We start from the raw sequence: 12500 nt of genomic DNA, 5'->3' as shown, positions 1-12500 counted from the left end.
AAAAAATTAAAGAAAGAAAGAAATAATAATAATAATAATAATAATAATAATAATAATAATAATAATAATAATAATAAATGAAGTAATTTCGCCATGCAAAGGAGACTGGTGGAGATGACCAAACATCCGGGAAACTTAATTGAGCTCCCACCATTTGTTTGCTCATTGATCGTTTGATCGATTGAGAAATACAAGTGCTCATACTACTTGAAAAGGAACTGAGAAAGGTTGAAGACATGTTCATTTTTACATAAAGATTTTTTTAGCTAAAATTGGCTGAAAGAGTTTTGATGGTTGCAAACAAGGAATTTGGGCAATTAGCTATCTATGATTTGTAACCTGGAAAGAACTGGCTAGTTACAGTACTCACTACTGTCCAAAGAAAAAGACTAGAAAGTTTGTTACTCTCTCTTTCTCATAAGATACTTTTTTTCTCGCAGAGAGTCACCAAGATTTTGGGACCCCAATTTGGCCGGACATGCGGGTCTCAGGACCCAGACTGAAAAATCCTGGTGCCCTCCCTGGGTTTACCTTCGTTATTTGTTCAAAAGGTTAGCAAAAAGGGGGCAAAAAATTCTAATGAAATGCCTGTAAGTTCAATGGCAAATGAATGAAACGCGAGAGAACAGGGGACTTTGTCTGCTTGCCCGTACTTCCATATCACCAGGTGAAATGCATGACTTTCGAAGTAAACAAGCATCTTTCAACCACTCTGTCGTTGTTTCTTTTCATGTAAAAATTTCGGATGACGCAGGTCCACCACAGGCTTGAGGTTGATATGTACAGAACTGCTGAGCTTGTGACGCTTACTTATAACAGCGGTATTGTGATAATTACTGAAGGCTTTAATCATATATACATGCCGGTAAACTATGGTTAATGGATCAGAAGCCGTTTGGCGTCTGAAACCCTAGGTGGCGGCACCTAGCCAATTGAAGTGTCGAAGACTCCTGTATGATGTGTGTCTACATCCGTCGAAATGCATATCTACATCCTCTACGGGTTTGTTACAAACTCACGAAATGACCAGGTCAAAGTAAGCTTAATAGCTCATAGAGGTCAAGCATGGGTTGAAATCCCATTTCAGAATGTTTTTTTTTTTTCAGGCTTTCTTGTTGTTACTGCTTAACTAATCATTTAGCACGACTGGGGAAGCTGGAGGAGTAATACGTATTTTGCAAATATAGGAAAAACTCGACAAGATTAATGACCTAAATCCAGATGCAGAATGCTTAATCCGTAGCAGTATTTACAAATATGTATAACAATGTGCTTGTCTTGTCTGTCATCCTCGTGAATTATTGCAGAAACCAATGCTTGATGCTGACAAGCAAATTGTGTTGGAAACATATATTGATCAAAACTAGCAGCATGTTGATTCAACTTTTCATTCTGTCATGATCTCAAAATTATCACTGTTGATACCCTTGACGTTTGTTTGCGTGAAAAAGGTATAAGATCATGGCACCATGAAGACCCTAGAAGGGCGAGCATCCTTTTATTATTATTTTTTTTTTGTTAAGAGGTTTACATGATTTGATTTTGTATTTTCCTTTAGCAGTAGAATCGTTTTTCTTAAACAATTGTTCTGGCTGAGAGATCGTGGCGCTAGAAAAAACTCAAACGAACTTTGAATCAGTGTTAATCTGCTTAAATTATGAACCTTAAGCCCTACTGTACTTTCCAGAATCTTTCCAGTGCTGGATCTTCCGACTTCCGTGTAAACAGCCTCTATGCAATTTTATATTCTTTACTTGTTCTCATTATTGCGTTTCAGGATGGGAAATACTGCTGATGCGGGTTGTGATAACATCACCTTTCGTTGCGCAAGAACTGTGTCCAAGGATGAACTCTGATAATTGCTACCTTAAGTCCTTTAGGGATCAGAGTATTTGTCATAAGAATCATCAAATGATATTATGTTGTCCCGGTTGTACAATTCCATTCATAATTGAATAGAAATGAGATTAAGCGGGCAAAAATTCAAACTGCCAAATATTTTTCATGACGTAATGCATTTTTGCATGTTATCACATGAATTGCGTTTATAGAAAATCTTGAAATTATATTAAGAATGAGAGATTATATTGAGTGCAAGCAGGTCAGGTAATTATAACTAGTAATCTGGGATTTTCCATTATGACAACGACAACGCTAAAAATGGTAATATCTTTTTTAACTTTAATCTGAAATAAGCAGAAATGTAAGATTATGTAACGAAGACCGAAGACTCGTGGAACGAAGACCCCCAGAAAACGTAGCATACCAAACAAGAAATAACAAAACACAATTCGTGTTATTTAGAATGATCGATAATTTTCTCCCTCGTGCATTGGGCCTTCGTTTTCTACACACCCCGGTATGTGGACAACGAAGACCAAAAATGAAGACTCCTACAAGAAAATTGACGAACAGAGACTAGCCAAGCACACGGAATGAGGGCAGGATCTTCGTTTTTCACACATCCGGGCCGGTGTGTGGAAAACGAAGACCCTACTGTAATTCATGAAAGAGAACTTCTATTTTCTTAGGGAGGGGTCTTGGTTTTCCGGATCTTCGTTTTCCAGTTCTTCGTTTTCTGCACTCCCCGTGTACTCAGAAGGTGCAAGGTTGTTCAAGTTGAATCAATAACCGTTTTCACACTAGAGGACGGAAAACTCGTCATGACTGGTTTTTTGTCTGACGAGTTTCCCGTCTGATATGAATTTGTGAATAGAAACCCGTCAGGTTTTTACCGACATGAATTCATATATAGACGGAAAAGAGACGGAAAACAAGGTAAATTTGTCCGAAAGAACCTGGGACGAGATTTGAGTGGTTACCTAGCTAGTACACCCGCGAAAAGCCCGCCAGTTTGAATATGAATTCCGTTTTATTTACAAACTTCTTGCTGGGCTTTAGAAAACCAAGCATTTCCTATCGTTTTCGCCCACCGAGTTCAATTGCAACAATTTTTTTTCTGTTTGATAAACAGAGTTAGATAAACAATAGTTCCAGAAGTGCTCGGAGCTGTTTCGCTTTGTTTAAAACAAAGGAACCCAAAACGAGCTGTCGAGGAACGAAGTCGTGTTTGGTGGGAAAAGGGATACAGGAACCGGACAGACGAGCAATTTAAGAAAAGGCTATGATAAATCGTGCAACATTTCAGTTTATATTGAAGGTAATTGCAGATGACGTAACCAAGGAAACAACAAAATTCAAAGAAACAATCCCACCAGAATGCCTATTGGGGATTACACTGTACAGACTAGACCATGGATGCTCCTACAGTTCAGTCGGCGATCAATTAGTAGTTGCTCCTTCACCTGCATGTGCGAATTTCAATCAAGTCACAAAGTTTATCGTGCAATCCCCTTTATGATGAATACGTATCACTTCCAAAAACTGAAGAGGAATGAAAGAAGGAATTTTACAGCTTTTATCGAAAACTGGGAGTTCCTATGTCTTGGAACCTGGGATGGGTATTATTTGTATATCAACAGTAACTTAAAGAATTTTATTGTTTCAAGTAACGCTACTCAGTAACGAGTATGGCGCTTATTGGATCAAATAAACGTGTTCTATGGCCTGGAGTGGGAGTTCCTGGATCAGTAAATGATTCCACGCTGTGGTAGTCTTCGGACATATTTCATGCCATAGAATCTGGCCAGTGTCTTCCCAACCAAGTCCTGAAATTGCCAGGTCACGGGGAGATACCTGTTTCAACAGTAGGTAATTCCGCTTTTCCGCCTAGAGCATGGTTGCTGAAAGCATATCCAGATACCACAAAGTGTCCGAAGCAGAAGTACTTCAACAAAAGACTGAGGTCGGCAAGAGTCGTTTCAGAACATACCTATGGGATGTTGAAAGGCAGAGGGCGTATTTCGTACAAGAAAACCGAGTGCAGACGGCGCAATGAAAATGCTATCATCATGTGCTGTATAGTTCTACATAATATATGCATTCATAGAAATGACCCTTGCTTCACCAAGGTAGAGGTCCAAGAACTTAGTCTTATCCTCAAGGCCACCAAGCGTACAAAGGACAAGACCTTAACTAATGACATCAAGACTAGGGTAACAGAATGGCTTTGGTCACTCAGAGATCAGCCCTGAGATCAGGGTTGAGCAAGTGTAGATGTGACCTCCCATTATATCATTTTCACCTCTAGCTATAGGTCTTTGGCCTGGGTGACGCTGTTCTCAGTAACAGTAAGGCATAGCTGTTGCCTCTGTTTCTGAAGAAAACCTTAGGGGGTGGTCTATATTCGGGAAAAAAGGTTAAGATTGATACTGCGAAAAGTATTGATTTTAGACCACCCCCTGAGGTTTTGGGGTGCCACCAGGGGAGCCTCCTGAGTTTATTGGAAACAGTGTACAATATTTCCATTCATATATATTTGTTGTGTTCTTCTGAAGAGCCCACCTATAACAATTTAGGAGTTCTTGCCAAAAAAATGCTGCAGAAATAGTGAACATGAACACGGCTTTATTTACTGTATTTTATATTTGGTTGCAGTAACATTCCATAGCATCCTTGAAACGTTTTCTAAACAAAGCTTGCAAAGACTTGGGAAAGGATTATAATTTCTTATGAAAAATCTTCTTTAAGGAGGCCCCTAATGCCTTTATATGTAGAAACCAACCTTTAACAACGTCAAGGCTGAATAACATAATATTAAAGTTAGGAAAGAGGTCAAAACAAAGGTACCCGATAGGTATCAGGCTTGTCAAAACAGTTGGTAGGGTACCGGGTGATACCACCCCCCTGTTTTTCAAGGTCAGGGTTCATTTTCCCGAATAACGCTTTAAGGGCACCACATTTTATGTTTGAAATGTGCTTTCTCACTAGGTAGAGCATATGGGCAGCCTTATTTTATCCAAATGTTAATTATTTTCAATTGCGGGATATTTGCAGTTAAAATCGGATTTTCACGAAAGATCGAAAAGGTAAGGGGTCACTGGTACCCACCCCCTAAAACTGGATACTTATGAAGCATCATTGTTTTGACCTCTTCCCAAAAATGAAATTTTTACTAGACAGACACAGATGAAATGCACAGATTTCTCCAGTTACAAAAATGTGGTTTCTTCACCTTGTGTTAAGACAGGTCCTTTTACAAGATTTCATCAATGCCTATTTAATAAAGACAACACCACATGGCCCCTTTTAGAATATTAAATGTAGCTTCTCATGTTGAAAATAGATGTCTTACTCATTTGCTGGACTCACTCATATTTTACCTAGTTTTAACACTTAAAAATAAATTTAGGATCTGGGCGTGGTCATGACATAACAGCAACAGTAAAATGGGTAAATTAACAAATTGGCCTACTGGCTAACTACAGTTTCTGATAATCTGGGTAGTAGGAAGATGTGAAAGCATCCTGTGATGTGGACCATAAAGGTCTGGGGATGCTGCCCTAGCTGATGGTGGTGATAGGTTTGGGTGTTGGTACAAAGGTGCAGGACCATAAGCATTGCCGGAATTTCCCCCTGACATCATAACTTTATCAACATCATTTCATGAGCTCTGTTTGCTTCAGCCAACTCTCTTTGGAATGTGAGGAACATTTCATCCGTTTTTTGCTCAGCATCAAGCAAAGGTTTCACTTGCTTGTCTCTGTTCTTTTCTTGAACAGCAGAACTTTCTCTGATGGTCTCAACCATATCACACATGATAGTAGTTTGGGACTTTTAAAGCCTTTTGAACTTATTCTTTCTTATGACAGTCTTCTTTTCTCTCTTGACCTTTTTGGTCTCAGGGAGAATCATCATCTTGGTCATTCTGCTCTTCATCACTTTGCTTGGATTCAGAAATGCTGCTTTCATCATCATCATCTTCGTCGATTGATGACTTTCTCATCGGAATCACTACCTAACACCTCTTTAGCCTTGCTGCTGAGGTCGACCATGTTATCACAGCATTCTGTGAATATGGGGTCTAAAACTGCAAACCAATCCGGTGTATCTGTGTCTTTAGCAGAAAGGCCGCTTCCACTTCTTATTTTGGTGCACAGTTCTTTCCAGGTCTTTAACAATTTGAACTTGGATCTCATTTGGCTAATAGTGAAGGAGTAATCTTCGGCACCACTGGCACTGGACAGACCTTCTGCAACACGTCTGTCCTCGAATTCCTCTGTAATTTGCGTGAATATTTTATTTTAATTTTTTTTAATTTAAATTTTTATTTTTTAAGTTAATTTTACAAGGAAACAAAACAAACAAACTAATTGCAAACTGAATTAGAACAAAACTGCACCGAAGAAGATTATTATAGCTTTTGGTTCTTGCTGCATGACTCGTGAATCTAATTACATACATATAATTATTACTCCCTCTTTTTTCAAAGGTTAATTAAGTATTTTGTTAGAAATAAAACGAGGATTTTTAAATCCCTAAAAAGGAAGAGCACATTTCTCAAATTGCCATTGCAATAAAACTTTACTTTGAAATTCCTTTAAGTTTGGTTTCTTCTCAAAAGATTTGCAAGTGTAAATATATTGTTTTATTAAAAAGACGAATAAGTGTAGTCTGCGTCTTGGGCAATCAGTTAAGGGTGGGTATATCATTGAACGTTATTTGTTTATTGGAGAGGTATTTACATGGTCAAACCATATTAACGCTTCAGAGTATCGCGTAAGAATTTGCGTGAAGATGCTTTCATTTGCAGTTTTCTTTAAGGCTAGTGTTTCTAAAACATGCACCCAAGGTTTATCTCTATTTTCGACGGATGATGTTACTTCTACAAAGCAGGAAAGCTCCTCTTTCAATCATGATTTGTTTTTAGTTTCAGTCTTCCTCTTCTCCTTCTTCTTCTTGGGCGCCATGTTTGTTACCCATAATTCGCTGTCTGCTCTCTAGTCCCAGTTTCTTTACCGCGCGAATGACGCAATTTCTGTCCAATTCCCCGTCTTGAACGTGAATTCAAGACGTGTTTCCAGTCTCGACGAAAAAATCGTCCACGAAAAATCTTCTGTTTTGAGGGAGAAATTAGACGGATAAATTCAGATAATTTCCCGTCAAAAATTCGTCTCGTCCCGGTTTCACACTAAGACGAGTTTTGCGTCTCAGACGAGTTTTCCTTCTCTAGTGTGAAAACGGACCAAAACATCAACATTGATCGACAGTTGATTTCTTATAATATTTAAAATATGAGTCAAATTGGAACAGAAAATACATGTCAGAGTGTCTCAAAGACATTGAAAAAAAGATCTTTTGTCAGTTCAATGTAGTCCCATCATGATTGAGACCTCTTTTAAAGGGGAACTGAAGGCAAAAAAAAGCAGTGTACTCTTTAGACCATGAATAAAAATGTTTTCAACTTTTTTCCTGGCATATCCGTCGTTTTTTCACCTAAAAAAATGTTTTTAATCCGATTTTGGGCCATCAGCATAGCCGCTCAGAATGGAGGAGTCAGCGGGCATTTTTGCAGCTTATGGCGTATGATATGGGAAAGACATGCGAGAGCGCCCCATGTAGAAGCAATGTTTTGACTGATGTTTGTCGTGAATATTGAGTCCGCGAAGAAACAGCAAAACAATCAAGAAAATATCCACAACAGCAATAGTTTCTCTTTATTACAAAATCTCTGTTCCCCATATACGTCACAGCGGCTGCAAATTTAGTTTTTAAGCCCGCACTGAAAAGGCAGAAACAACGGGAAAAGCCCGACTTCGAACGTAATTTTCTCGCAAACTGGACTCTCCATGAGCTTACACTGGAATGCCTGTGGTACGTGTTACTCAAAAACAGAAGGGTATTGAACTGCAGCGTTCCAGGCCTTTTTTTTAAAGTCGGGGATCATTAAGACAATTTAAGGGGTCGCCCAGAAGTCGCGCCAGGAGAGGCCCTTTGGCTCACACGTTTATACGACGAAATAGATCTTTTTCTAAGGTTAAAAACCTGGCTTCCACCCTATTAATCATTTGCGCCCAACTAAAACATGGATGATCGCACAGCTTTCCGTCATAGCAGCAGTAACTATTCTCATCACTGTTGTTGTGGTTTGGAAAGGCAGGAAACAAACCAACAACAGACAAGATCGCTCCTTAGTTGATATAATTCTTGGAAGACTAAAAATTGTTATTGGTTTCTACCAGGTAACATTTGGAATTCTTGATGCATTTGCATACCTCAAATGGCCAGACTCTCTCTCCCTTATTGGAAAATATTCCGAGATGTTACAGCTAAATATCTTCCAGATTGCTCCAATCCACTGTCTCTTTCCAGATCTAAAAGTCAATGCTTTTGGAAGCTTGTTTACAGTGCTCGGCGTCAATGCTGCAATCGTCATTTTTACATTCATTACTTATGGCCTTAGGAAGGTCATATTAACCAGGAAGACCTTCCCGAGTCAAGTGCAGAAAGTGAAGAAAATTTCCGAAACAAAGCAGTTGGCCTACAGAACAGTCTTTTTCTTCCTTTACGTAACCTATCTAAGCACCTGCTCGAAGACGGCAAATGTTCTTCCCCTTGCTTGTCACAAACTGTGCCTTGACGAAAAAGGTGACAAGTGCGATACGTTTCTTAAAGTTGACTTTAACGTGAAGTGTTCAAACCAAGAATTCCGACGATCTGTAATTGTTGCATATTGCAGTATTTTGTACATCATATTTCTACCTGTAGCTGCCTTTGTGGTTCTTTGGAAGCACCAAAGGTCAGTGAAGATACATCAAGAGGGAGGTGACGATGAATCAGCAAATTCCCAGCTTTCAAATCCAGAAATTGTCACAGGATTACAGTTTTTATTCGCAAATTACAACATTCAATCATGGTATTGGGAACTTGTTGAAACAGCTCGAAAGGTGACATTAACTTCAGGCATTATCCTGATAGGAGGTGAGAGCAGAGCCTATGTTGGGTTGGCTTGTGTTTTGTCAGGTCTCTATGGTATGTTCTTTGCGTACAAGCGGCCAATAGCGGAACCCTTTGAGAACAACCTGATGGTTTCTTCCCTTGCTGTCACGTTTGTCAACCTCGGAATAGGTGCTGTGAGTAGAATACCAGCAGAGGGCGCACAATCCTTGGTTGACTCATACATGGACCACATCATGTTCAAGGCATTGGTATTTGGAGCAAATTTTCTGGTTATTAGAATTCTTGTGGGTAAGCATTTTTCTCGTATTTGAAATTAAATCAAAAAAAGAGTTGGGGTCTAGCTTTTAATTGGCTAGCATTGTGCGTGGTCGTGAGCTCAGGGACAGATATGTCTAGCAACCCAACAAGTTAGATGCACGCGGATTTCAATACGCGTCACCTTGCTCTTTTTTACAACTTTAATATCACTCGTGTCTCGGAATACAGACAATTAATGTCACAAAATATCCCCCAAATGCTGCTTCTCAAGTAAAGATAAACTACTGCATTTACCCTGACCTAAAAATAACACAAATCCTTAACCTAACCCTGTTGTTAGAAATACGCAGGAAATACTTAGACTAAAAGGGACACTTCAGGTTGAAAATCAAAATAATTAGGCTTGCATGTAATTACTTGCATTTCTGGACATAAGAGGAACATACAGCAGCTCACTTCACTTAAAGATACCACGCTACGATTAAGACACAGAATCGGTTTGTACTTTGCGGTCCCAATCCTTTTTCAACTTTTCTTCAGAAAGCAAACTAATTATTAAAGAGTCTCCGTAACTCTATTTAGCTATAGATCTGGCACCAGTTGTTGAAAGGGTGATTAGCACTATCCACTGGATAACGCAATTAATTTTGCTATTGTTTATCCGCTTGATAGTGACTTTGATCTGCAAGAGTGTGGTAGTAGCACTAATTACTTTGCCCAATGGTGTGCACACCGTGATTACATTTGCCGGATCAAAAAAAGAAATTGTTTGCTGTTTCAATGTAGTGACATAGTTAAGAGGTTGGTTGTTCATTCAAGAAAAGCAGGAGAAAACCATGGAGGTCCGAGTTCCTGATTTGGCATCAGTAAAATCTTTTAGTTCGCTATTTTACATCTTGTGGTATAACAAAGATAGATTTGAGTTTCACTGCCAAAGTGAAATTTTAGCTTTTTACCGAACTCGATGAGAGTGGCTACAATCCTGGACCAAATGGTTGTGAAGGTAGCGTCACTTTTGAGCCCCAATAGTTAGAATGATCGAATTAAGTGTAGAGTGAAGTGATGCGCGCAACCTTCCTCACAACTTTTGACCAGGATTGTCTGAAAAAGGTTGAGGGTCGCAATCTTCTGGACGAGCAATACTGCAGCTCAGTCGTTGTGGTCCATGCTTTGCCACCGACATTTATCTTGGCAAACAAGAATTTACAGCTGTGTGTAGGATGATCAGGTTACAGTCATAGTTCATAGCACAGTTCTCCGCAACAGTACTCCATATATTCCAAGAAAAATGTTGCTATTTTGTTTGTCTTTGGGTTCAAATAAGCGCTTAGTAATAACCACTGTAATCCTAACTTTGTTTTTCATAGGTTTGCAGACTGTAAAGTTTGGTTTTAAAGACCATTTACCACAGTACTCCATCGAACGAATATAAATGAGAACTTCATTACTCAATTAATCTTTAAGTTCCCGCAATAAAAGGGAGTACTGTTCAAAATGAAAGAATGTCTCTATTCCAGGGAACAAATTCACAGTCACTTACTTCGCAGTATTAAATTCTATCCATAAACATTCAAGTCGTATCGAAATGTACCGCAATGGCCTCGAAATCCCCAAATACTTATGGAGTACTGTGTGGAACACCGTTTTGTCTTCATTTATTTACATAAGAAGAACATGATGTCACTGTCTGTGCTGTATAAGAAAATGCACCTATTTGATAAAACGGGAAAAACATAGTGTAACAACAAATTTTTAGTACCAAACACATGGATTACACATCGATTAGGAAAACCCTTGCTATATTACCATTGTGAAAGTAACGCAAAGAACAATCATTAGCTGTATATTATACAGGAATTGTACCTCTAGATACCAAATGTACGCTGCAATAGATTTAACTGTTGGACTTCAAGAAACAGAATGGGAATTTACGATGAAAGGACTTTCAATGCCCATTTTTGTACTTTTGCGTAAGATACTGTTGTAACGCAATATTTTGTCACGTCAAATCCCTTCCTTGGAAAAGCGCCTTTGTGAGAGCATGCTCTTCCCGAAATAGTACAGCCAATAGTTAGAATAATCGAAGTAGGTGTGAAGTGAAGTGATGCGCGCAACCTTCCCAACAACTTTTGACCAGGATTGTAGGTGGCCAACCTCAATTATAATGTGTTTTCTTTTATGACCCATCATGCGAGCTGCGTTCACCCCAACCAAAGTAAGTTGTTCTATCGAAAACACGCCAAGATCTTGCAATAGGAGTGGAATACACTAACACAAACAAACATACGGGAATTAACAACCACTGGGGGAGAAACAGTCGGGAAAATCCGCATTTTGCAAAGTACTGACTAAGCTTCGTCGCTGGATATCACTTGCGATAACATACAAACGTATTTCTTTTCTTTCTTCTTCCTTTTTCCAGTCCAGTACGTCATGTATATTTGCCGCTTTATCAAAGAGTGGTGTAAAAATCCACAATGGTCTGTTTCGTGTTGCCTGGCGTTGGTTTTGCCTCTTAATGACCTCCAGAATGAAATACGTGGAATGACAGGGAAAAATTTTCTGAAACAACAGGTGCAAACTGGCAAGTTTAATATGCCATCAGTATCTAGTACGTTAAAGGAGAGTGGGGCAGTAAGCTTTGAACTTGTTAGTATCCATGAGCAGCCGAAAAACTCACTTGAACCACGATCAGTCAACTTTGGCTTTGAAGAACGCGAAAACGGTGGCCCTGAAGAAGATGAAGAAGATGATGCTGACAAAGTGGCATTTGACACAAGAAAGAAACTGGACCATGTCGCCAACCCAAAAGAGATGTTTGATGCGCACTTCTAGCTGGCCTTTTTAAAGGGATTAACTTAACTGAAAGTAGTATCGCGGACAACGGCTGTCTATTGTAGAAATAAAGAACCTTAGTCCTTCAATGACGAAACCCGACAACATATACACGAGGGTGCTATTTGATCAGGAAGGGAAGATAAAAGATTATCTCCATCTAAGTCTCTAATAATAAGTCTCAATTCCTTACCATGTACTTTTAATTTATCCCCCGAGATTCTGTTTTTGAGGTTGTTTATCGTTCTCAGGAATAGACAAAGTTGGCAGTTTAATTTGAGCTTGCATCTGACATAATAAAACAGGGTAACTGAAAGGGAAAGCATTGCATGTGCAGCACCTTGTCATCTTCTTAAAAAGAAGAAATTTCATTGTACGAATAGTATTCAGGCTTCTAAAACTAGAATCGTGTACACCTGTGTTGACGAGGTGACTAGGTGGTGAAGATGGACTCTCCGGATTATGGACTGCTAACTTGTTAAAATATCAAACATGTGGATTAGTACAATTTGCTTCCATGATTAGACTGCTCATCCTTACCATCCTTTGTGACTTTCACAAGCTTGGTAAGCTGGCAAGCTACCAAAATGTCGCTTAAAGGATTCTCT

General features: G+C 39.1%; 1 protein-coding gene across 3 annotated transcripts in view; it reads left to right on the top strand.

Annotated features, from left to right (window-relative positions):
• LOC137997317 (inactive C-alpha-formylglycine-generating enzyme 2-like) overlaps positions 1-12500 on the top strand; it is a 56981-nt gene that overhangs the window by 43948 nt on the left and 533 nt on the right. For 2 of the 3 annotated variants that reach the window (XM_068843235.1, XM_068843237.1), the window contains one exon: positions 1778-3572. In XM_068843235.1, the coding sequence (XP_068699336.1) occupies positions 1778-1856 (79 nt within the window). In that variant the 3' untranslated portion in view covers positions 1857-3572. Of the gene's footprint in view, positions 1-1777; positions 3573-11479 lie in introns of those variants that run through there. The other variant, XM_068843236.1, reaches the window with a different exon arrangement.

Source organism: Montipora foliosa, chromosome 3 (genome assembly GCF_036669935.1).
Source record: "Montipora foliosa isolate CH-2021 chromosome 3, ASM3666993v2, whole genome shotgun sequence".
In the NCBI taxonomy this organism is placed as follows: Eukaryota; Metazoa; Cnidaria; class Anthozoa; order Scleractinia; family Acroporidae; genus Montipora; species Montipora foliosa.
Note: the sequence above shows the minus strand (reverse complement) of the source record. Positions and strands in the feature narration are given on the sequence as shown.